General features: G+C 30.7%; 1 protein-coding gene across 1 annotated transcript; it reads right to left on the bottom strand.

Moving 5' to 3' along the window:
* Positions 1 to 22,308: 22,308 nt before the first annotated feature.
* On the bottom strand, positions 22,309 to 27,156 carry LOC146919827 (uncharacterized). Its single transcript, XM_085713230.1, has 6 exons — positions 26,826 to 27,156; positions 25,521 to 25,756; positions 25,182 to 25,440; positions 23,740 to 23,919; positions 23,510 to 23,665; positions 22,309 to 22,789 (listed from the first exon to the last, which is right to left on the bottom strand). Exons 1-6 carry the CDS (start codon positions 26,853 to 26,855, stop codon positions 22,622 to 22,624), a joined length of 1,029 nt encoding a protein of 342 aa, XP_085569356.1. The 5' UTR covers positions 26,856 to 27,156; the 3' UTR covers positions 22,309 to 22,621.
* Between the last annotated feature and the right edge of the window lie 519 nt (positions 27,157 to 27,675).

Raw genomic sequence — 27,675 nt, 5'->3', positions numbered from 1 at the left:
CCCGATTTTGGCTGTCTTTGGGAGCAGTTTGGTACTGGAAAAATCGGCGCCCGAATGGTAAAAATCGGGGCCCGATTTTGCGTGCTGTTATTTTTCAGAAACGTATTTTTTGGGCCAGATTTGGTACAATTTTATGGGAGTTTCTTTTACTATAAATATAGGCATTGTATCAGTGTAAACTTTGAGATAGAAGGGGCTGAAACAAGGGTTTAGAAAGGCAACAACAAAACTAGGGTTTGTATAGAGTTTGTCTCTTTGGAACAAACACTAGGTTTTGAGGGTTGATTCACCTTGGGAAACACTATTAGGATTGAGTCTCTTGGTTACGGGAAGAGGCTGGGATTTGGGTAGAATTAGGCGGGAGACTTATTCTTGTAATCCATCTCTTTTGTAACGTTACTCATCATATAGTGGAACGGAGGGCTGCTCTCTCCCCCAGACTAGGTCAATTTGGACCGAACTGGGTAAACAGATTCTTTGTGTTCTCTCTTCTTCTTTTCTCTTGCTGTGTTGTTTTCTACTTTTGGCTTGTGATTATAACTGTTCTATTCACTTTGATTATTGGTTGCTTTATTATCCCTTGCTCCACACATCAAGTTGTTATTGGTGTGAGTTTTCTCATCGAATTCGCAACAATATTCATGAGGTAAAACAATTTTATAAAATATAACTGCTGTAATTTAGTGCAACAATATGAAATATCTCTTGCTAAAGTCAAAGGGCATATATTGGTTTGTCGATGTTCTTCTTGCTTCATCGTTAAGAATTGCTATTACGTACTATGTTTCAGCTTTAGCGTTACCAATGTCAAATACTCCTTGGTCAATTTAAATTATTTAATAGACTTTTGTTGAAGAAGATACCAGTGAAAAAAATGTCACTATCTTCTGCACCGTGGCGCCTACAAGAATACGCAAGCAATAATACACACCCCCTTTTTCGTAGCCTTTTGGAAAACAAAGAACGGCGCGGCGCAATGAACATATACATTTTGGTTGAAAATTACAAAAGAAAAGCTTAAAAAATTAAATGTACTACAAATAATTTTTTAATCTAAAACATACTTAAATGCTATATTTTTTATATTTCTAATAAATTTGAATATCATATTGGTACAAAATGAAAAACCAAACAAAAATATTCGTGCGAAATGAGATTCTCATCTATCAACCTAATCACACATTCACACATTTGAAACATCGATATCATCTCATCTTAATCAAATAATTTTTTAAAGGACAAATTCTATTTTATATTTTATATAATTTAAAACGCTAAGCTTAAATTTAAACCATCTGGTTTTGATTGTACGAGCAACAATATCATAATTGCATGAAAAACTTGCCGTAGTAAAGCGTAATCCTTTTTGACACATTAAAATAATCGATGACAAAAATACTATGTGATATTATCTTCTGCATATACATATGTTTATATTGATTTCTCATGTTTTAAGATACAATTTAAAAAAAAAAAAACAAATACTCCTTCCATTCAGAAAGATGCTCAGTCGTGTGTCTCTGGTTGTGGGGTGATTGAATCGGCGGATCACTTATTCTTGCATTGTGATGTTTTTGGTCAGGTTTGGCAGTTGGTTCATCTTTGGTTAGGTGTTTCCTCGGTTAACCCTTTAACCATCTCAGATCATTATCTTCAGTTCGGCATTTCTTTAGGTATCGCTAAATCCCGGTGCTCCTTTATGTATTTAATCTGGTTTGCAAGCACTTGGGTAATTTGGAAGGAAAGGAACATTAGGATCTTCTGTGCAAAAGAAAACATTCCATCTCAGCTTTTGGAAATTATCAAGCTTCTTTCCTTCTCTTCGTTTAAAGCTTATTATGTTACATCTTACTATAGCTTTCAAGATTGGTGCCAAAATCCCTTTAATTGTTTGGGTATTGGTTAACCGTCTTTGTTTTCAGTATCATTTCCGGTGAAACTTTGTTGTAATTATTGATTATCTTTTCGGTACACCTTATGTTAGAGGGATATTCTTGTGGTTTTAATATATTCCATTTTGATTTCTTAAAAAAAAAAAATACTCCTTCCATTAATTTATATAAGAGACTAGTTTAAAAAATCGCACATACCAAGAGTATTAAAATTTTGTATCAATGATTCTATTATTATTTTTTTAAGACAAATATTGCTATGTTAATTACTCATTTATGTTAATATTTTTTTCTTTGTCGCAATTCAGAGGATGAACTTTTAACTCTTAATCCGTTAACTCAACCAAATGAGTTATAATCTCTTTTTTTTTTCTTTCCAAAAACCATCTTCGTAGTACAATGGTTGATTAGACTATCCTTATAATTAATATTTCGTCGATGATCGATTACCAGTAAGTCTCCTAAACCAATTACTTGCAAATACACGAACTCTCTCCGTCTCATTTTATTTATTTTTTATTAATATATCTCTTTTATTGAATTTCATTCCACTTAACTACTTCAATAACTACAATTAATAAAAATGATTTAATAAATGATACTAATTTTATTAAAATCAATCCAACAAGTAACTTTCTTAAGAATCGCAAGCAACCTTTAAGAGACAATTAAAATAAGACAAAGGGATTATATATCTAAGGTACTTGTATTAGGGGTGTTCAAAATCAAACCAATCCAAATCGAAACTGCAAAAAACTGCATTTGGTTCGGATGTATTCAGATCATTTTCTTACTCAACCGTATGATTTGATTTGGTTTGCGGTTTTTATTTAACCAACTGAACCAACACAAACCAAACCAAACCAAACCGCAACATAAGAAAAACACTAATTAAACATATGTCACCCAAACCAATACTCATACAAACTCAATGAAAACTTCTATAAAATGACATTTTTTTTTCTCTTATGTTTCTTCTTTACTTTTTATTTCTCAAATATTTTTATGTGTTACTTGAACTTTTAGAGAATGATAAAATCTTAGTAATTGCATTCATTACAGAATAATATTATTTTTTTTCACACATTTTTAATTTGGTTTACGTCGTTGGGAATATTGTTAGATGAAATTTAAAACACTTTTGAAAACATTGCTGGAAATATGTTGTGTTTTATCTTTTTAACTTGATTTTAAAGTTGAAAACAAAAATTCAAATTGTCTCGATAAAAACCGCACAAATCAATCCAACCCAAACCATATTGGTTTGGTTCAGATTTTATTTTAAAAGTCAACCGAACTAAACCAAACCGCATATTTTTTATCTTGTAGTTCGGATGACTTTTAATCTCAAAACCGAACCAAACCGCACCGTGAACATCCCTAACTTGCACGGGGTGTTTGTTGTTATCATAAATTTTACTCCCTCCGTCTCGCAATACTTGACCTACTTGACCATTTCACACAGATTAAGAAAAGTGTAAATATGAAAGAAAGAGAATGATATTTTTACTGAATTGCCCTTATTATTATTTTTAACTTTTAAGTAATGATTACTTTCTTTGTTCCACTACAAACTTTTACATGGAGACCACAAAAAGTATTTTATAAGGGGTAAACTTGTCAAACTAAGCTTAAAAATTTGAGAAGGTCAAGTATTGTGGGACAATTTTTTTTCTTCAAATAGGTCAAGTATTGCGGGACGGGGAGAGTATTTAATAAGGGTATAAATGAAATCCGATAACCGGTAGAGTTGAAATTTGAAGACTTTTCATGTATAAGGGTCGAATTTTTTTTTCTTCTGCCCCTATCACCAAAAAAATTGATATGTCTACCCCTAGTTCAAAATTATTGATACAAATGCCCCTGTTCTTCTTTTAACTTGGCGAGCATCAGCATTTTTTCAACTTCTTCGGCAAGCTTGCAGGCTTTTTCAGAACTTTATGTAAGTTCTGCATATGGAATGGCGATCAATTCTTTTTTAATTTTTTTTTGATGTTCTTGGATTGAAATGGCGAGCAAAGCCATTTTTATTTGGCTGCCATGGTTCCATATTTAAATTGCAGAGCATGCCATTTTAAGTTCATCTAATTTAAAAAAAAAATTGAAAGAAGGTTCATCTAATTTAATGAATACGTTGTATTATTATTCTTTAATGGAGTTGCGATCATCGTTTATCCTACGTTGTATATAAATATTTTTAATTAAAAAAATTAAAAAGTATTAATAAATACACAAGTGAAATGATAATAATAATAATTATATTAAGATAATTCGGAATAAAATACATTACGAAATAAATTAACTACTGATGATTAACAGTTGGACAATTCCTGCGAATATGACTGGTTGGATGTAGTACTCATGGACACAAAATTAAGATAAGGTAAATGTAATAGATGTTTTAAGTTTGTAACAACGTTTCATTTTAATGTATTTTTGGTAAATGCTTAATTAAAAAAATTATTTTAGGTTATTTTTTAAATTCAAGAAAAGTGATTTTTTAATAAAAAAAAATTGTAAAACAAAAAGAAAACAAAAGTTAGACCGAAATAAAAAAAAGGAAAAAATATAGAAAAAAATGGCATGTTCGCCTTTGAAAATATAGAAATGCAATCTTTCAAAAAAATAATATAGAAATGGCATGCTTCCTGGTAGAACACAAATAAATAGGAATGGCATGCTCGCCATTTTACAAGCAGAACACAAATAAAAAATGGCTTGCTCGCCAATTCAAACAAAGAACATGAATAAAAAACTTCCTTTTTAATTGTCACTTTTTGATATTTTACACAAACCAAGACAATCAATAATTGTTTCTACTTTTGATGCAATAAGTCATACTTTTACTATAATGACCTTATTAATTTAACATTTCATTTCATATATTTCTCTCTCCGCAATAAATAACAAAGGATAATATTGGTAAAACAACATTTAATGATGCATTGAACTTTGAAAGTGACAGTTAAATAGGAACAAAAATTTTCTCCAAAAGAGACACTTAAAAAGGAACGGAAAAAAAACCTGCTCGCCAACTTAATTCAGACAGAACCTGCAAGTTGCAGAGAATTGTTGAAAAAAGGTCATGCTCGCCAACTTAAAAGAAGAACAAGGGTATTTGTAACATTAATTTTCAACTAGGGGCAGACATAACATTTTTTTTTGTGATAGGGGCAGAAAAAAAATATTTCTATAAGGGTCTCTTAACTAAAGGGAACAATAAAGGTATCAAAAAATTTGAGAATAAACGAATACATATTTTAAAAGAGACCTGTAATTCCTCAAAAAAAAAAAAGAAAGAGACCTGTAATTAATAAATAATAACGAAAGCGGTAAACATTTTCTTACAATTTATAATTATTTAATTTTTACAAATCACTTATTTTCTTTTATTTTGTTTTGTAAAATTAGTCTAAGGAAAATGAAGAAATTCATTTCCCCACGGCCCCCTCTAAACAGAGAAAGAGAAACACATCATCGTCATCGTGAAACATCTTGGCGGCGCTGTCACCGTCATATAGGCCCGTGATAATTATAATCACTCTGTTGAATGTTCTTCGTTGGATCTTAATATGGCCCTTATCCACCACCGTTCGATTGCAACAACGTAAGCTGAAGCATTCATTGGTAGGGCACCTGGACCCCTAAGAAAGGATGTCAACAATACGTACGACAATGAGAGCCCAACGTATTGGAGAAGATTCCTAGCTTGTCCCTACCCAGATTCCCTAGGGTATACCCACACATTTATGTGATGTGATTCATGCTCATCCAACTTGCATTTCGTTTGTTTCAACTTTCAATTTCAACTCTTACAACTCCGCCCACCATAGGATTTTGCTAACCAATGCCCTAATGGCAATGGTCAAGAATTTTATTAATAGAAACTTTGTCTTGAAAATACAAGTCTTTACTTTTTTCTTAACAATAATTACACTACTTTTCAATGCAAAGTTACTTATTTTAGTACTTTACCAATGACCCAAGGGCAATGGTTAACATTCTTCGTTAATTAAGGCTATTATTGTATTGGTTAACAAGTATCATGAAGAATTTGTCAAAAAAAAAAGTATCATGAAGAAATTCCTCAAAAAAAAAATATTATGAAGATATTATTTATAAAATGGATCTTGCTAACAAATGTTTTAAGGATATTCTTTGAAGATTTTAAATTAAGGAACTATTTATCTTAAAATTATATATTCTTGTATCTAATGTATTCTATCAATTAAAATGAATGAATGAATATCGTTTTGTTTTTGTAAAAAAATAATAAAGTAATAAGAAGAGTATATTGTATAAAAAAAAATGTTCTTGTAAAAAAAGGTTAATGCTTGTTGGTGCGAAAAACATACCAACTAATTTTGACGAAAGGCTAAGGCTCTGTTTGGTAAAAACAGCGAATAACTTATAAGCTGGCTGATAGCTTATAGCTGATAGCTGATGACTGATGACTTATAGTTGATAAGCTAATTAAAGTGTTTGGTAAAATTAGCGGTTCAACTAGCTGATAAATATAAAATGACATAAAAGAACATTCCTGATTCGTAATAAATTCTATATTAACTAATAGTATTTTAGATATTTGAAAAATTCTTGTTTTTTAAAAAATTGGTAATTTAAGTATTTATATATCATTAAATTAGTTTCTTTTTTTCCTAAAATTTTATTTTGAATTATTTCAGTTTTTATACTTTATAAAAAATTAAAGTGTAAAGTTTTATTTTAAATCAAAATACAAAATAATATACCCATAAGATAAAAAAAAAAAAAAAAAGTGCTAAAGGAAAAAAACAAAGATGCATATATATTGAAGGGACAAGTTGTATATATATATATATATATACAACGATAACATTTTTTTAGAAAAAGAAATTGCTATAAAAAAAATCGTATATTAATTTGAAGTGCCCACTCGATGTTGTACGTTAAATTATATAAGTAATATTATTATTATTAAGGGTAAAAGTGGATTTTAATTAAAATAATAAGGGTAAAACTGGAATTAAAAGTGAGACACTATAAGCTATAAGCTCAAACGCTACTTGAAGTAGCTTCTGAAAAATAGCTTATAAGCTCCTGAAATAAGTTATAAGCTCGTTGTAAAAAAGCGTTACCAAACAGAGCTTTTTTTGTCAGACAAGCTTATAAACTATCAGTTATAAGCTATAAGCTCTTTTTTGGGTGTTACCAAACAGTCCCTAATTCTTCCATGTATTCCACCAAAAATGTGAGGGTTGAATTATTATTTTTTATTAAAAAAACTAATTTTAAGCAACCATCCGTGTATTCATGAAAAGAGAAGTTATATTAGTATGTTTCTAGTAAGATTAATGCAAGTAACGTGCTGAATTGCACTTTCGTTGAATTTCGCACTTCCTATTTCGCACCGCAGTGCTCGTAAAAAAATGTGAGTAAAAAGAAGTATATTTATCAAATTACATAAGTGTCCTTGATAAAAAGAAATAAATGTATCTTACACATATCTTAATTTTAATGCCGATGAAACTGTATAGATCAGCTTTGGGACACCCGAGACTGGGAAGGATATAGGGAACAACATCAGGTTATTGATGGTGTTAAAGATGAATTTGAGAAGAATTAGGATGTTGATGACACTGGCTCGGAGAATGACATGCATCAGCATCATGTTTCTAATGTTTCTAATGATATTGAGCATGAACAAGAAATTGTTTCAGAGACGCCACTTGAAGTGTCACCATCACATCCAATTTTGAGTAGCGTTGCTTAAAAAGAAATTGCAATTCTCTAGGAAGTTTTGACTCTAGAAATACCAAAGAGAATATTACTAATACAAGTTTCACATCTTACGTGTCGAAGAGTCGTCGAAAGAAGAAGAAGTCCAAAATTAGAAATGTCAAATACAATATCCGATACAAGAGTGAACATATCAAACATTACGCATGAAGTCTCTCTTTTGGAGCATTAGGCTGTTCATTGACATTCATTCTTCCCTGACCTAGGATGTTATGGTTTGGAAAACTTCCGACCGATGAGAAATTTTCTTTGTTTCTAAGAGATGTCTTTTTTAGGGATCGTCTATGATTGCATATTTTCTGATTCCCTTAGAGCATAAACATCAGGCGTGGTATTTGCATATATGAACAGAGCCTGTCAGAATGAACACCACTAATTGAGTTTCTTTGGGTGGTAATATTTGGCCCTGTATCCATGCAGAGCTACGGTGGCTTTGTCTGTTTTTTTTGTTCTTTTATAATAAAAGGTGCTTTTTGAGTGTTACTTTTTAAATTAAAATGATCAAAAATATAAATTATGAATATGTTGTAAGACTAGTGGGACCCATTTAAAGTTTTAAAAGAGTGGCATGAATATTCACAAAATGTAGTTGAGTGGTTTAAATAATTGAAAAGTGTTAAGTAATTTAATGTATTCAATGAGACCCATTTATACCACTTATATGGGTGGCATGGATGTGGGTGCTCTTGGATCATTTTTATGTTCTTCTTGTCTATTAGTAATATTTTATTACAAGTATACTTGCACTACAAGAATTCCCATAATTACCAATGAATTGAAAATTGCATTACTGAGGAATTTAGACCTTCAGTAATTACTGGCGGTATAAACCCTCAGTAATGTAGAAAAAGCTCTCAGATAAATCCGTCAGTACTATTAATGACCAATCTACCTTAGATTAGTGACGGATTTTTCCATCAATAACGATGATGCAAGACAGTTGCACATGACATTAAATTACCGACGGGTTTAAATCCGTCAATAATGTTATGATAGATCTAAAAGACAGCCAGTACCCCTTATTTCCGTCAATAGGATCCGGATTCAGTAACTTTTTGGTGGGAAAAGTCATGTGACTTTGCTCAATATCCACCATTGGATTAATCTGTTGGTTCAGACTTTAACACAAGTTCCTACCTTTTTTGCATTAAAAAACAAAAGCAAAAATAGATTTACGTATTGAAACTGTTCATCCAAAATACATTGGGATCTTTAAACCCTAAATCCCCAAATGCATCCTTCACCATTCATCTCATTTTTTCAGTTTGCATGTTTGTTTTACACCACCATCATCATTGATCCGTTTTACACTATCATTGATCTTTAATTTCATTAATTTTACACCTTCATCTTCATCGTTTCACCAATTCATCAACGATCTGAACCGCTGTTTGCTATCGACAAATTGACTAAGTGTTGTTTCAAGAAGCTTGCGATTTTGGGGTTTCAGTACACGAAACCCATTCGATTTTTGATTTTGGGGTTTGCTATCGATGGAAAACGAGAAAACGAGAGATTGAGATGCAGGAAAACGAGAGAAGAAGAATAAGAAGAACATGAAAAGGATTTGCAATTGAGATGTTGGTGTATGCAATTGAGATGTTCGTGGTGTTGGTGTTATGGGAAGAACAGCAGCACCATTGAAGAAGAAGAAGAATATGTTGGGTTACTTACTTTTGTTTTTTAATGCAAAAAAGGTAGGAACTTGTGTTAAAGTCTGAACCAACAGATTAATCCAATGGTGGATATTGAGCAAAGTCACATGACTTTTCCCACCAAAAAGTTACTGAATCCGGATCCCCGTCAATACCCATTCCTTACAATCTTCTCTCTCTTCCATCCCTTTCTTACGGTTTCTTTCTCTTCCAAATAACACACCTTACAATCTTCCCCATATCTTAAATCTTTCTATTAACCCCAACAACCTCTTCCTCTTTCCATGCCTTTCTTCCCCACGTTTCTAGATCTATATCTTTCTTCCATCTCATCATTCAATCCTCACCATCAATTCCAAAATCTGAATCTCAATACCATCCTAACTCATTCAGATCTATGCTCACTTTCAATCCAGATATTGCTCATCTTCTCAAAACCATACCCAAACATATAGTTGTAGCTGCTACCAATTCAGAAGGTGGACCAAGAAACCCGAAGCTGAACCAAAATCAAACAAATGATTTTTCTTTCTCTTTCTCAAAGCGGTTTTCTAATGGTATATATGAACGAAAATGTCAAAATCAATCTTATGTTGTTGAATCCCATGGTTAGATATGAAGAGTGATGGGATCTTGGAAAAATCTTCAAGTTGCAGTTCATTTCTTTAACAATTTCCTCTTTCTCTTCATTCTTCAATTAAAATGTAACTGATGTTTCTTACTATTATTATTTTGCGTGAGAACTTTTTTGCCTCTACAGTCTTAATTTCTTTTTCTGGATATGGATGGAAAGATATATTATTTAGCAGGTTTGAGAGTGGGAGTGTCGGATTGAGAGAAAAATCTCGATTCTTTGGTGGGGAATGTTGATGGCGATGATGCTGGGTTTTTCCGTTTTAAAGGATGATGCTGGGTTTTGTGATGTTTTAATTGTGTTTTAATACTTCGATATAATAATAAAATTGATAATAAATAAATAGATCACAAAAGTGATAATAAAAAAATAATAAATAATCACAATTGTGGCGAATCTCACATAAATATTACTGGCGGATAATAATTAATGGCGGATTGTTACTAAGGGAATAATCCGTCAGTAATGCTTTGTCAGTATTGGTTTTCATTACTGAGGGAAAATTCCGCCAATAACATTACTGACGCCGGTATTACTGAGAGAATTTTTTCGTCATCAAATCCGCCACTAATGTGTGTTACTGAGGGATTTTATGCATTATTGAGGGTTTAATTCCCTCGGTAATAAGCAAAATTCTTGTAGTGTTGTATTTGATTTGGAATATTTAGGGATGTCAACCTAATTGATATTTTTAACTATCACTTTGATGCAAGTCCATTCCCTTGTTTATCTAAAAAATCTTAATTTTAAGATAAATAATCTGATCATTCATAATAATAAGAGGAGTGCTATATACAACAAAGGAATCCTTCTTGAAATTTCACGAAAGCCTTGTTGTCATTATTTGGTGGAAAACAACACTTTCAGTTTTTGGTGGAAAAAAAAGGAGTTTTTGGCGGAAAAAAAGGAGAAGGGGTTGTGTGAATTCAATGTTCGTGGGTTGTTCGGGGAATGCATTTTCGCTATATATAGTATTTTCCTAATAATAATACACATAAACGAGTCCCTTCAAAAAAATATACATCAATGCGATTATTTAAAAATAATAATAATACACAAAAACGAGTCCCTTCAAAAAAATATACATCAGTGCGATTATTTAAAAATATTTGTTTACAAGTGTCAATAAAAAAACACATTATTATCACATCATCTTATAATATCATTTAATTTCAATTCATTTATATCTAACCGCAAAGATGTGATTACCGTTAAACATTTTTGCTATCATTAAACACAACAAAATGTAAGAGCAATGATATTTGTATATGTATTTATTGACAACTTTGTTTTTTTCTCTTTTTATTGGTCAAAAACAATTGAGAGAGAGAAAGGAAGAGAGAGAATAATAACATCATGTGAGTATGAGAGAGAAAGTTGTCAAAAAGTTGTAACAAAATGGTTTTACAAATATCATTTCTCAAAATCTAAATCATTTCGATCATTTTCTCCATCTTGGGTTGCACAAATTCTCAATAGTGGTATAGTATACAGATTTTTTTGTTTTGTTTTGAGAGAAGTGGTATAGTATACAGATAGAAGGCATACTATTATCGAAACTTTATTATACAAGATAAGAATAATTTACCTCCTTCCTCTAAATTTTGTACTCCTAACACAGTTTGAACTTCCCAAATTACTCTTAATTCAAATAAATAGGGAAACAAAAATTCAAACTCATTCCCTCACAGCTTGTTGGAACGCAAAAAGAATTTCTTCAATTTTACGCTACTCCAGAAACATAAAATTTCAATTTTCGGAACAGAAATATGTACTTCCTCCGGTCTTGAATGTAAGAAACAAAACAAAAAAATTGGTGGTCTTGAGTGTAAGCAAAAATATAGTAAAATCAACCTATTAAATGTCACTATTCCAATTTTACCCTCAATAACTTTATATTCAATTTGTTTCACATTACCATGATTAGTTCAAAAGTCACATTTATTTCCAAGACAAGGGCAAAATTGGAAAGATATAACTTTTTATCATGACTTAAATGTAGTCAATCCACTTTCTTAATATGTGTGCTATTTTTTTTTGTTTCTTACATTTATGACTGGAGGGAGTATTGACAAAATGGAAGTTAAAAAGTCACATAGAAAAATGGTGGAAGTTGAAATTTTGACAAACATACTCCCTCCGGTCACTATTATAAGCAAAAAACTACTTTTTATGTTCATTGAATGAGTGATGTATGTCGCCATTAATATATACCACATACATCATTCATTGAATGAACCTAAAAAGTAGTTTTTTGCTTATAATAGTGACCGGAGGGAGTAGTCTTCAACTTTTATTCGGACAAATTTAAGGTTCGAGTTCGGCGGTATACGAGCAATTTTAACATAAACTCGAAATAAAAGTGTGTTCCAAAAAATTCAAAGCTTAATTTGTAGGAACAGAAGCACGAGGACTTGAGTTTGTTGCAACCTAAATGTGTTCCAATAGCATTCCGAAAAAATCAATATTAAATTTATCAAATAGTTTTTCAATTCTGGCAATTTGAAAGATTCATCGTGTTTACAGACAAACTCGTATGGTGAGAAAGTTGTCTTGAACTCGGCTCGTTTGAAAGTTTAGAAATAAGTAGATGACTTTGAAAAAAAGAAAGGATCAACTGGAATAAATTGAGAGCTAGGATGATTTATTTTTCTTAGTAATACCAAATTCTCCTAAGTTTGGAGAACTTAAAAATTGTATTAGAGGAAGACTTTTGGGAGGCTAGAATAAATTTCCCAATTTAATCTAATACATATATATTGTTATAATTTTCTCAATATTAAAAATATATTAATTATAATCATTTATTAATATATTTTAAAAGTTGATTTTAAAATTTTATATATACTATATATAAAGAAAACTACCCTTTCAGCACACTTTTGGGTTGGAATTTTCTTTCCAAAAATACCCTTAATTTTAAATACAAATAGTCAATTATAAAATAACACGTGGATTAATAACCAATGTCACTAATCGTCACCGTTAACTTTCTTTTACCACCGTTAACAACAGATCAAACTCACAAAAAGTTTAAAAATTATATTTGCATTCTTTATGTCTCTTCTCATGAATTCAAATCGATCCAGAATTCATCATAGTACCCTCTGATCACATCTCATCACCTCTAAAAAATTAGAAAGTTCCAAGGCTCACGAACTTGATTAATACTTATGAAGCACCATTGAATGGAATATCTTTAAGGTCCACTTCATGAATTGAATATCTTTCTGTTTTTTTTTTTTTGAAGACATAAAAATGAGATATATTAACACTGGCGATGAGTACTTCTTAGTACAAGGTGTACGAAAAAGACCACCCCAAAGAACAAAGAGTCATACAAAGTATATACAAGAGGAAACAGGTCAGTCGATACCCAAACAAGACATAGGGTCCGACCACCAGCTATGCAAACCATACACAAAGTTGGCCTTATTAGCCTTCAACCACCACAACGAATGAAATTTCACTTTATCTAATAGCTGAAACATTGGAGTTTCGACATTTTTGAAAACTCTGTTATTACGTTCACTCCATATCAGCCAAACACCAAACTCTGTTTCAATATCTTTCTGTTTTATCCTTCGAGCAATTTACTTTCCGCCAACATTACAATTCAAGCTTTGTTTTTACTCTTTTTTGTTAGAAGAATGAATGAATCAGAATTTGAGAAAATCAAAGTTGAACAATAATCAATTATGAAAAAAAATATTCCAAAGTTTATGTTTTTTACTGCTTTATTTCTCACGAGTCTATGAGTTTTTTTAATTTTTTTTTTAAACAAAAATAATAGCCGATGAGGATTGGACTATAAATCCTTTAAAAAAAAAAATTAGTAACAAACGTGAGCAAAAAAAATTGTTAAATATTGGACTTTAAATCCTCTAAAAAAAAGATTAGTAACAAACATGAGCAAAAAATAATGTTAAAGATTAGACTTTAAATCCTCTAATAAAAGATTAGTAACAAACGTGAGCAAAAAAAAAGATTAGTAACAAACTAAGCAAAAAATAATGTTAAAAATTGGACTTTAAATACTCTGATAAAAATATTAGTAACAAACGTGAGCAAAAAATATTGTTTAACGATTGGACTTTAAATCCTCTAAAAAAATATTAGTAACAAACATGAGCAAAAAGTAATGTTAAATATTAGACTTTAAATCCTCTAATAAAAGATTAATAACAAATGTGAGCAAAAAAAAAGATTAGTAACAAACATGAGAAAAAAATAATGTTAAAAATTGGACTTTAAATCCTCTGATAAAAATATTAGTAATAAATGTGAGCAAAATATTATGATTCAAAATCTTTAAGAAAAAGATTTGTTAGCACTATATTAAAAATATTAATAAGTAGGGTTCTCACAGTTCATAGTTCGTTCCCGCGTTGTTTAGTTTTTCTCAACCTCTCTTCGCCATCTGCATCAGAATTCAGAATTAACCTGTAAGTTTTTTTTTCTTTCATGTTACAACTAATCAAAGTTGATTAATTTTATAGATTATTTGACTTTGCTGGTTTATAAGTGATTATGATTCAAATTATTTACGATTAATTTTAAGAATTTGACTTTGCTGGTTTATAATTGCTTATACAAACTATGATAGTGTGTTTTTTTTTTTTATATATATAAACACACCTTTGGGTTGGACTTTTCTTTCCAAAAATACCCTTAATTTTAAATACAAATAGCCAATTATAAAATAATACGTGGATTAGTAATCCATGTCACTAATCGTCACCGTTAACCCTCTTTTACCTCTGTTAACCAAAGATCAAACTCGCAAAAAAACTAGCACAAACCCTCTTTTACCTCTGTTAACCAAAGATCAAACTCACAAAAAAACTAGCACAAAAGAACAACTCATGTTACTTTTTTATCAGCCGCTTTTATGTTACACATCTGTGTTGTTCCCCTCAATACAACCGACAAAGATTGTCAAGTATTTTCATATCCCTTCCACGAAAAACAGTATTCCATATTATTTTATTGATATAAATTACTCATCCTTAGTCTTTGATCAATTGTAACAAACGTGAGTAAAAAATAATGGAAAAGATTGGACTTTAAATCCTCTAAAAAAAAAAGATTAGTAACAAACGTGAGCAAAACAATAATGTTAAATATTGGAATTTAAATCCTCTAAAAAAAATTAGTAACAAACGTGAGCAAAAAATATTGTTAAAGATTGGACTTTAAATCCTCTAAAAAAAGGTTAGGAATAGACGTGAGCAAAAAATATTGTTGAAGATTGGACTATAAATTCTCTAAAAAAAAGATTAGTAACAAACGTGAGAAAAAAATAATGTTAAAGATTGGTCTTTAAATCCTCTAAAAAAAGATTAGTAACAAACGTGAGAAAAAAATAATGTTAAAGATTGAACTTTAAATACTCTAAAAAAATATTAGTAACAAACGTGAGCAAAAAATAATGTTAAAGATTGAAATTTAAATCCTCTGGAAAAAAATATTAGTAACAAACGTGAGCAAAATATTATGTTAAAGATTGAACTTTAAATCCTCAAAAAAAATATTAGTAACAAATGTGAGCAAAAATTAATGTTAACGGGCAGACCATTCCCAATGTCGGAATCTATCTTCCACGACATGTTTTCAGTCATGGTCAATTATATGTAGCTTTATCGAGAGGAGTTTCTCAAAATTCAACAAAAGTTCTCATTAATGAAGGGAAAATAGAAGGAGAAGATGGAGACTTTACGAAAAATGTAGTTTTTAAATATATTCTTTTATTGCAATCATAACAATGTTTCTTTTACATAAAATGTCATTTTTACATTTATGTTATGATGTTACTAATTACTATTAGAATAAACAATAAAAGATCATTATTTTTTTCTTTATTTTATATGCAGACAAACTAAAATATGTTGAGTTCATAAATAATTGTTATATAAATTGACAATATTTTGTTTATAAATCAATATATCAATAATTTCCATTAATATTTAAAAATTTAAAAAATTTAATCAAAATTATACAAACAAACATAATAAAATAATCACAAGCGTTAGCGCAGTAGAAAGAGCGGACAGACGGGCACGATAGTGCCCGTCTTTCCGCTAGTTATATATAAAGAAAACTACCTCTTTCATAACACTTTTGGGTTGGACTTTTCTTTCCAAAAATACCCTTAATTTTTAATTTTATTTTTATTTTAAATACAAATAACACATGTAACAAATATATCTATACTTCTATACTATATATAAAGAAAACTACCCCTTTCAGCACTCTTTTGGGTTGGACTTTTCTTTCCAAAAATACCCTTAATTTTTAATTTTATTTTTATTTTAAATACAAATAGCACATGTAACAAATATATAAGAATAAATTTAATATAAGGAGAAAACTCACACAATTCCTTATGAATTGTTCTTACTGATAGCCAATTATAAAATAACACGTGGATTACTAATGAAAACTCACACAATTCCTTATGAATTGTTCTTACTGATAGCCAATTATAAAATAACACGTGGATTACTAATCCATGTCACTAATCGTTACTAATATTTTAGAAACAAATAACTCAGGTTTGTTACTAATAAGAATAAATTTAAGATTAGGACTCAAAATATTTTAGAAAAAGATTTGTTAGCACTATCTCAAATATTAATAATTATAGTTTTCACAGTTCATAGTTCGTTCCCGCATTGTTTAGTTTTTGTCTACCTCTCTCAGACCTCTGCATCAGAATTCAGTAACCTGTAAGTTTTTTTTTCTTTTTCTTTCATGTTACAACTAATCAAAGTCGATTAATTTTATGATTATATTTGACTTTGCTGGTTTATAAGTGATTATGATTCAAATTATTTACGATTAATTTTAAGGATTATTTGACTTTGCTGGTTTATAATTGCTTATACAAACTATGATAGCGTTTTTTTTTTTTATATATATAAAGAGAACTGGTTTTTGTAATTATTAAATAAAGGGAAAATTATAATGACTTCCCTTAAGGTATATGTAAATGTAACAAACACCCCCTCTAATTTTACAATAAACAATAACATCCACTGTCGTTAAACTCCTTTCACATTCTTTTAAAGGAATAAAAGCATCGCTTTTTTCTTTGTGATTCCAAACGTTCTGCATGTATACAATTGATAAACTGCTCACATGGCCCCATCCAATATCCAACAAAATACATTGAAATCAAAGTGTTAAATCATTATTTTCTTTAATAAAGGCAATATAGCTTCAGCAACGTATGTAACGTCGGTGCCGATGATGACATTGAAAACTCTATCACTCAACTCCTTTATGCTCTCTATGTGATTTTTGTTTCCCCACTCAAGCGTTTTTGTAGTTAGTTTAGTCAGCAATGGTTGTCCTCTTCACATGTAAGTTGTGACACCCCACCATTAAAAATTAAGGACCTCTAATATTTTCAAATGGCCTTCCCTCACTGTTGCTGTTGTAGCATAGCCCCGAAACAATCTCACATTTACATTAACTCCCACATTCTATGTAATCATAACACTTAAATTTGTTTTGGCGACATGTCACATATCTATGGCTTGAAATTGGGTAAATAGATAACACCTAAATGGAGCAATGATGGATGTCGCTATTTGGACAAATATCACAGTCATGCATTGATAAAAAATATTAAAAATTCATGTCTTCTTTTGTTAAAAAAAAATTAAATATATGCATGGTACTTTTACTAACTCTTTCATTATTACCCTTTTAAAACAAAAAACACAAATCTCTTTCATTATTAATTATTAATCTTTTAATTTTGACGGTTCCTATTAGAAAAATGGGAAATAGCAAAAATCAACTATCGAGGGAGGATCACCAAAAGGTAAGGACAAAATATGAAAGGAAAAGAAAACAGAGAATGGACAATGAGCAAACACAACAACACTACTTCAAAGACGAGAAAATTATAAACGACGAAAAGAAAAAGAAAAAGGAAATGAAGTTGAAATATCATGCACTAATGATATCGTTGATGCAAACGTGCCCAATCAAATTTTCACAAAAATAATGTTGAGTTCAAAAATAATTTTGTTATATGCCTTGACAATATTTTGTTTATAAATCAATATATCAATAGTTTCAATTAATATTTAAAAATTTAAAAATTTTAATCAAAATTATACAAACAAACATAATAAAATAATCACATACGTTAGCACAGTAGAAAGAGCGGACAGACGGGCACGATAGTGCCCGTCTTTCCGCTAGTTAATTATAATCTTTTATTGATCAAAATACCAAACAAAACCTAGAAAAAGTTGATTTTAAAATTGTCATGAGCAAAATTGAGTTTTTTGAGGATTTGTGGAGGGTATGAGTCAAATATGAAGGCTATGAAGTAAAATTCTACTAATCTAAACACAGTTTAGACATTGTGTACAAGCCCACTGCTGGGTTAAGGGGCTTTCAACATTGCCTACAAGCCCACATTAATATGGAAATAAACTTGAAAGATTGCTCTACTAAAAAAGCCGATTGGTAGATTGCTTTCAATGGAAAAAAAAAAAAAATGATCAAAACGTATTTTCTGATGGATTATCGGGGAATATGTTCTGATAAATTAAGGGCTTTTGAGCAATCAGGAGGGGCCTATAGAAAAACCTTCATAAACTCGATGGTATTGTTTTTCATACTCCCTCCGGTCTCAAATATAAGAAAATATTCTTTTTTTAGATTCATTGAGTAATTAATGTATGTGGTCTACATTGTAAAACAGATGCATTAATTATTCAATGAACCTAAAAAATGAATCTTTTCTTATATTTGAGACCGGAGGGAGTATATACTAGCGTTCACACGGGCACGCTCATGTGCTCATCCATAAGCTCTTTTTATTACATCAATACATTTGAATTATGGACGATATTTTTTAATAAAATTTTAATTTTGGTTAAAATTATACTTATAGATGTTTGTGATTTTAAAATTGTAACAAGCTATTATTATCTTTTACCAAACTTATTTTGGGCTTCTAAAAATATTGGATCAATATTTTTGGATCAATCCTGAGATTCGGTTCAATTTGAATTGTTTTCTTAAGTAACAAATTGTCTAAATTAATATTCATTACTAATAAGTTGATCCATTGAAAACACACAAATCAAATAAAATGTTAAATATTTTTGAGATTCTATCATTGGTTAGAACTTAGAAGTGTAGCGCAGCATTTGCATATACCTCATTCCAAAATATATGAAGTTAATTTTCCTCATAATTCATTTTGGAAGGAGAATGGAGTGGAATTTTTTTTATCTGTCACAAGTTTCCTCCAAGGGAGGCCATCATGTTCGAGTTTTGGTTTAATATTCACATCTTGATTCGTCACATTGTAAGAGATTGGTCTCTTCGAATTGGATGGTGAGATACAACGTTTTTCATGTATAAAAAACATACACGCTATACATTTATTATAGTACAAGGTACAAACTGCACTAATACAATAATACATGCATGCATACTAATGAAAACCCAAACTTATAGAATAAATATGGATTTTTGTCTACAGAATACATCTTATCATTAATCTTTAAATGAAATAGCATTGGCATATATAAAAGCATGTATTATTCGACAGAAAAATACTAGCAACACACTCTAATTTATTAATTCTTTAGGGAATGTCCAACACCGGGGCTATGTCCCGGGGTTGTTGGTCGAAAAGCTTCAACTGATCCCTCTAGATTTCTACCATTATTCCGCAACTGCCTTGGGCTCAAAACAACACTTCTAGTCATTGTCTCGACCGAGGGAGCTTTGGGTGAACCAATGCTCTTTCTCAAACTTCTTCCTTCTACGGAGAGTAGTTCACATGAAATCAACAAGAGTACAAAGATCAAACAACTACGAGTGAAATGTGCCATGGTTAAATCAAATTATGTGAGAATGAGAAAGTACTAATGAAGAAGGAATGCAAAAGAATAAGAGCTAAGAGAGTTTGGTTAGGATTTTAAAAACGGCGCTTGAGGAATTGAAAGGAAAAATATTTGATATGTGAATGTTCACTATAGCTCCTTGGTATTTAAAGACCATGAAAAGCACCACAAGCATGTGCTCCAAACAATGAGGGAAGATTAAAAAATAATATAAATGAAAAGAACGAACGAAGAGCTAGCCAAGCATCAAGGAAGATTCCATTACCATATTCGCAAATTCAACTAAAAAATAAATACTCAATGGAAAAAAATACTTAAAAATGAACTAAGTCATGGCTCATGCAACTTTTTAGAATCTTAAAAGTTTTAACCAAAGTTAAAAGGGTAAAAAGAGGTAAGTATAAGTCCTTCAAGTTTGGAAGGCCTTCCTAGTGGGAAGAGATTTTGTTATTTGACGGTAGAATATGCATTGTAATATGGATTGGTGAGTAGACAATTTCACCAAAAATGAATACTTACAAACCAATAGTTGTGCTTACACTATAGAATAGCCAGATATGTGTCTAAGAATAATAAATATGCACCATTCTTTATGTTCAGCCTTTACCATAAGTCATTACTTGTCCTCGTGGTTAATGTAGATTTTAATAGAAGAAAATGGAAGAAAATATCGAAAAGAATCGTTTCAAAAAGAAGAGAAGAAAAGTAATAATTTCTTGAGGTAAAAAAACTCTTCTTGTTTGTATTTTTCTTTAACAAGGGTCGTACAACTTTACAAGTTGTCCAAGATTTTGAGAGTTTAGTACTTAATTAAAAATAAACCTTGAAAAAGGTAATGTAAGATTGTTGATTATGTATTTAATTCATTTTCTACCTGTCACTCTACCGAGGAGATGTCTTTTTTAAATACTATAGAGAACATTGAAATTGTAAAGCAGTGATGCAACTTGCATTGTGTAACAATGGCAAGTACTATGCCAAAACTGTAATGCACCTATTCACATGCTGGGAGCTTTGACTCTATCTGTAAATTGTCGATTCCTTTAGTCCTTGGGGCTGGGGCTTGGACACACATAGCATTTGTTTAAAGGTACGGAGTAACCAATTGGAACAATATTTTAACCAATCTATGAGGAATCTAGCTTACACCCTACAAGATCCACGTCTTTCTAATTTGCGGCTGGTTTTAGTTTGCAAATATAAGAGTTTAAAAAAAAAAAAAACGTTAGATCTCTTTTACTAGAGATAATTATATTCGAAATTCGCTAAATTTAAACAACTCTTTCAACTTAAGTTCGAACATTGATTCGTCACATTATGAAAATTTAGCTCATTCTGTAAAACTCAGCATGTTGGTTAACTATTTTCAATTTTAGTCCGGCAAAACAAATATATTGATCTTAACATTTTCAAAATTGTTCTTTGCAATTTGTCCTTAATTTCTATTTATTTCAAAATTGATCTTAACATTCTCTTTTACCGTTTAAAAAGATTTATGTCACGTCAACTAATCTAACAAACTTCGATCTCTACCATCATATAATAGGAGTAAAGATCCTCTTCATATTTTTCAAAACTATTTACAATTTTTTTTACCAGAAAAAAAATGAAGAATCTACTACTAATAGTTCATATGTATAAATGTTTATAAAGTTTTAAAACAAACATGTACTTTTATACATCAGACAGTAGTAAAAGAATTCTTGCTCACATGACCATGTCATATTATATGATTTCAAATGTATAAGCTAATAATTTAACATTTTTTTTACAACTAATCTTTAATAATACAAAATATTACTAACTCAATAAACTAGCTTAACATTAGTTTTCTAAAACTAGTTTAGTTATTTTGTCGTTTGTTTTGTCAAAAAAATGTAAACTGTTGTTTAATTATGAAAGAATATATCACTAGTTTTTATGAAACCGCTTTGACAGTTGGATTTGGTTAGTTTTCTCATTACATTTTGGCATTTTTCCAAAAAAAAAATTCAATACTAACCAAAAATTAAACTAATTGTTTATTGTTGATATTTACCCAAAAACACTTGGATTATATGATAAATGATCTCTTCAACTTAACCAGAAATTTTGAGTTTGAATCCGGTTATGAGAATCTCTTAATGGAAGGTTTTACAACCCATTGCGGTGTCATATGACTTAAACGATTGGCCTCTACAACTACACACAAAGAATACCCGATTCACACCAAACAAAAATAATAGTTTAATAATATTAAACAACACATTTTTCCAAAAGAGAAGAATACTAACAACACATTGGTTTTCTTTCGTCAAAAAAACACTTTTTTTTTTCTAATATATCTTTCATTAAGTTTTCAAGACAGATCTATATAAGTTCATGAAACAATAACTATGAGATTTTTAAAAAGGTTAGAATAAATTTTAGTGAGACCTAATATAGCTCAATCTATAAAGGGTTTCAATAAATAAACTAATCACAGAAAATTTGTTGAGTAAAACAAATGCTCTAATTTACATAAATTAATTGGGCGACGATGGCAAAAATTACATGTCCACTCAGAGTCAGAGATGAAAAGTAAAAGGGATTATAATGAACATATGCATTCATTTCATCAATTAGGAGGTGGTGACAAGTAAAGGCATCAGAAACACCAAGGCAGTGTTCCAGAACCAAAACCAAACTCTTTCATGAAGTGTCGGACACAAAACATGTCCTTAATCTGAAGTGTCGGTGGTGCTACGTAGGAAGTGAAGTTGATATGTACAACTTTTTCTATGGTTAGAAGAGACTAAAGAGTTAATAGTCAGCTTCAAGGAAACTCTCATAAACGGTTCCTGTCAACGTCTTGTTAACATCACCCCAGTTCTGAATATGATCTGATAACGGTCCTTTATGTATCTTTACCTGCCGGCTCGTTAACTCCATTTGTGGCAATCCTAAAAACTTTTGCACATCATTTAGCTTCTGCAACAAACAAAAGAGTGAACCTCATGGGTTAATGTTAAGTGCAAACTACCAAAGCTTCTATATTCTATCTTTAACCTCAAAACAGTGTAAGCAGCTTCGGATGCTTGGTTACAAATCTGTTGATAAACTAAAATTCATTACGATAAAGTTTTTAGAATTTGGGTTTGACTTAATTCAACCCTTACAAAACCAGTTTGTAAGGTGAACGGTGTCTCTCACTTATAAACTCATTTTTAGGTTTTATCAATATCAGCACTTTGTTAGGTTTCATGATGGAAACCACCATAAATGAATTTGTTCATACCAAAGCACGATTTTAACAAACACGCATGTTTGGTTAGCATTAAGTAAAATTGATTTTTTTTTTCCTCGAGACCTTGATTTGACTGAAAGTGATCGTGTGCATTTGGTTGAAATATTTACACAATTTCATATCAAAATTGCTTTCAAATTATATTAACATTTGAACATAAATCACTTCAAAGTTCAAACTCAATTTAACTAAGATAATTTTGCACAATCAATGCTTATCCTAACCAAAATCACGTTTGACAAATGCCACACACGAATCATATTTTGGGAAATCTATGCAACTAAAGTAGAATCCAGTACCTGTGAATCACACAAAAGATGCTACCGGTAAATGGTGACTGTTATATTCCAAAGAATAGTTTCGAAACTTAGGGTAAAACTTAAAAGATATAGAGAAATCCTTACAGTGTGATTTCTCATAAGATCCTCATAGTACAGGATCATATGCCGAGAGCTATTGAAGTATTCTAAAGCCTTTTCAGCTTTCATCTCCATATCCTTCAAGTCCACCAGCAATGATGTAGAATTTATGAAAGGCTTGTACTTTGAAAGAATATCAGCCTAAAAGACCAAATGTAAGCTACATTTCACAAATATTAAGAGAAAAAAGAAGAAGAAAAGATGTAATGAAAGACCTCTTCTGCAGAGTGTACATGAGATTTATGTGTTCCATTCAAAAGCTTTGCGTAGCGATCATAGGAATTGGCTAGCATAGATACCATCCTGCGTAGTAAGTTTCTCCTGAAAAGAAATATGACAGAAACACTTCTACGCTTGAAGTATTCCTCTATTTCATTGTGGTGCTCCATTAGTCCCTGCACAAACCAAAAGGTTTCTTGATTCTTCTATTACTTAGTCATAATAATGTGTCAAATGAAACGTCAATGTAAACTTGAAGAAAGTAAACAGAGTGAAAAAGAAGATAGAAAAAGCGTGTAGATGCGAGGTATACATGTGTGCCAATTCTAATAATCCTAATAGCCACAAGAAGTTCAAGTGTACAAAATACAAATACTAGAACTCCAGTACCAAATATCCTTGATATTATTTCTCAACATCTCAAAATTCTCATTAGAACCCATAAAGATGAGGATGAGAAAACATAAAACTCAGAGAACCCAGAAGAAGAAACAATGTCATATGAAACATCCTACAGTAGAGCAAAGCTTCTACGGTAAAAACAGGCAGATGTGATTTATGAGTGTCATCTCAACTTGTGTTTAACTCACACGTATGACACTCCTTTAACAAGTCCCTAACATAGATGTAAACATGTGCATATATATCAATATTTGAAAAGTAAAGTTTGTAGAGTGTGCTTGTGTGTATAATACTTTTGACATAGAATGCCAGAAAGGGAAGGGATATAAATTATATTAATGCAGAGGCAAACTTTGTCAACAACTATAACAAAAACAAAGGCTCGTGAGAATTCAATATACATAGTATAAAACATTCTATAATTTACATTTCCAATAAAGATTTAAGGTGACCGTTGAATGAATCTTGAAGAGTTTTTTTTGAAAAATCTAGTCATTGCTTCAGCCTTTAGGTCTGTACATGCGCAAAACTACAGAAACCAAAAATAACCGCACAAATCTCGGACAATCCCATGACAGGTAATTAAGAAAAGTATCACAGATTCACAGCAGTCTTTTCAGCCAAAAAGCCGCAAATTTTCCAAGCTTATGAACTAGCAGTCTAGCATTATATTAATACAATTGTGACTGTGTTGAAAACACTTCTAAGAAGACTTGTTGGGTATGGCTCATATATTACTGATAAGTGGACAGGTCTCTCGATTGGGATACGACTGAGGTGGTGTGGGAGGCAAAGTCCCCTGCAGTATGGTTCAGGGGTAGTCTTGTAAACTGGACCGTAGTATTTAAACACAAGTTGTAATTTGTAAACCCTAAGTTTGAATAATAGAAAGGTACTGCTGCTGCTCTGCAGTCAGAGACGTAGGCACAACTGGCCAAACCCCGTGCTCAAATCTCGTGTGTTCTTTTTTCGTATAGGTTTTCTTTCGAACCAGGGTTGATGTTCAAACTACTTAACAAGAAGTACATATATATACCTGATTAAGCATCCACTTGAAGCCAATTGCAGCAGAACACTCGTTCTTGGAAGCACTACTGAGCCAGTCCAAATTGTATACTCTATCTAAAGTCTGCAAAATTGAAGAAGCATTTTGCCTTCTTTCTCTAACAGAAAATATCTCGCCGTTCGAGCTTACATTAATGTGACTATTCAAAAGGGTCTCAAACCACCCACTGCCCGATCTCTGATTCGACAATATTGCAAAGAACATGACAGGATTAGGAGCACACTCATTCCTGAAAAATAATAAGTTGGATAAATAAGTACGTAATGAAAACCAACTGATATCAATGAACAAAACAGTTCTTCCCAATACCTGCTAAAGGATAAGGGTTCAGGATAATGTAGTATACTGGGATTATGTGTTTGCTTCACTATACTCTGAGTAAGGTTATCAATGACATTCAAGTCGATAAATTTAGTCCTCGCTTCGGTGATTATCTGCTTTCTACAGACAGAGAAGATAAAAACGACGCTGACTATCGAAAACATAAAAACCGCTGTCCTTAACAACATTGGGGATTTCTTCGGAGGCTTTATAACAAGAATATCCTGCCATCCACACACAACGAAAAAGTCACTACAGTGTAAACAAAGTGACAACTTTCATTCCTAAGTATTTCCCCAATTAAGTAGTACCTACATCTCTCATATCCTTAAAGAAACATATATGAGATAGTCAAATTGATGTTGTTGCAGTTAATAGGGGGAAAAATTCCAAAAAAAAAAATAGAAGATATTAATCTTAATAAGACTTTCGGCCTGTTTGGATTGACTTTTTTGAGCTTATCTACTGACATACGTCTTGTGAGATTGTTTGGGAGAATTTATAAAACGGGATTATGACAATTTTCACAAGCTTTTTTCGGCTTATTTTCATAAGTTCTCCAATATAGCTTATAAAAACAGCTTATAGCATATACAAAAATAATTTATCTTTATTTAACATTTTCTACAAAAGTAGCTTATGAAAGCTTATGCATAAGTGCTTGAGCTATAAGATGTTTATCCAAACAGGCCTTTGTTGATAGATACATTAGTAATCCATGTCATGTCATAGAGATTCAACAAAGTTTTATGTTGGCTGTCGACTTCCTACAACAACCCTCTCTTTTTATCCGGGCTTGAGACCAGCTATGCAAAGCTAGGCTAACATATGCAAAGTAAATAAATTGAAACAGTGAAGTGAAGAGAAAAAAAAAAAGAACTTATACCAAACAGAACATATACAGTTATACACACATTTGGTAACAAACATACCATAAAAAAACCCTCAAAAAATTTTCCAAAAAAAAAAAACCCTCAAATTGAAAAAACAAATTCATATACAAACATGCAAAATGAGCTCAAAGGACTTGTCATTAAGCTAATATTAGTTCAGTCAGAGTCAAAAGTACCAAAATTTGATGATAACATATCTATGAACACACAAAATCAAACTTTACAAAGAATAAATTATTATTTTTGACAAAAAAACCCCTTAACATGTTTGAAAGCTAAAAAACATTACAACAAAACAACACTTAGTGTGTGAGCTAATAATAGTAGCTAAAAAGGGTAAACAAGAGAAAAAACACAATGTCTCAAATAAGAAAAAGAACAATAGGAACAAGAAAGTTACCTTATAGAGAAAACACATATCTTCAACCATTGCTGTTCTAGAAACAGAACAACATGGAAGAAGAAATAGGTGTGTTGGATGAGACCCAAATGAGAAAAGGTTTGAACTTTGGAGCTTAGAGAAGAACCCCAGATGAAGAAGAATGCGTTTTTCCCTATGTTGGGTTTCTTGTTTCTTCTTGTTCTCAAACTATACCAGTAATAACAATATTATTTATTTATTTTTACCAAAAATATATATTTGTTCATTAATTTTCAATTTCGTTTTGTTTTTATCTTTTTCTATTTATTTATCATATTTAATGCAACTCTGTTTTCATAGTCAAAATTTATTTATCAATCACTTACCAAAGATTAAACTACTCAATTTTATTGAGTCGACACTAAACAAATTAATAATTTATCTTTAAAAAAAGTAATAAACAAAAAAAAATATTGAAAGAGAAATTCATGATTTTGATTTTTGTCAACCTAGCATATGTAACAATACCCATCTTGTCGATGGTAAATAAGAATTTGTCTAAAAATAAACAAAAGTTAAAATGTATATAGTCTAAATTTATATCAAATGTATTTTGACTTTTGTTTTAAAGAAATGTTTTTGACTTTTGTTTATATTTATGATAGAAGATTTTGTCAAGAAAGGAAAAAGATCAAATATACTTTTAAAATCGTTTAGAATCCTAATTGAATACACCTCCCTAAAGTCAATAACTCATTTAACAATTTTATAATAATTAAAAAATATACTCCCTCCGTCCCTATATCTAACCATCCATTTGACTTTATTTTTGTCCCTAAATCTAAATCACTTTTCAAATTACTAGATGTATTTATTATTTTTTTCCTAA

The sequence above is a fragment of the Medicago sativa genome, chromosome 5, assembly GCF_051527215.1.
Source record: "Medicago sativa cultivar Bolivia chromosome 5, Bolivia_mono, whole genome shotgun sequence".
Lineage (NCBI taxonomy): Eukaryota > Viridiplantae > Streptophyta > Magnoliopsida > Fabales > Fabaceae > Medicago > Medicago sativa.
The sequence above is the reverse complement of the archived record's forward strand: the minus strand, read 5'-3'. Positions and strand labels throughout refer to the sequence as shown.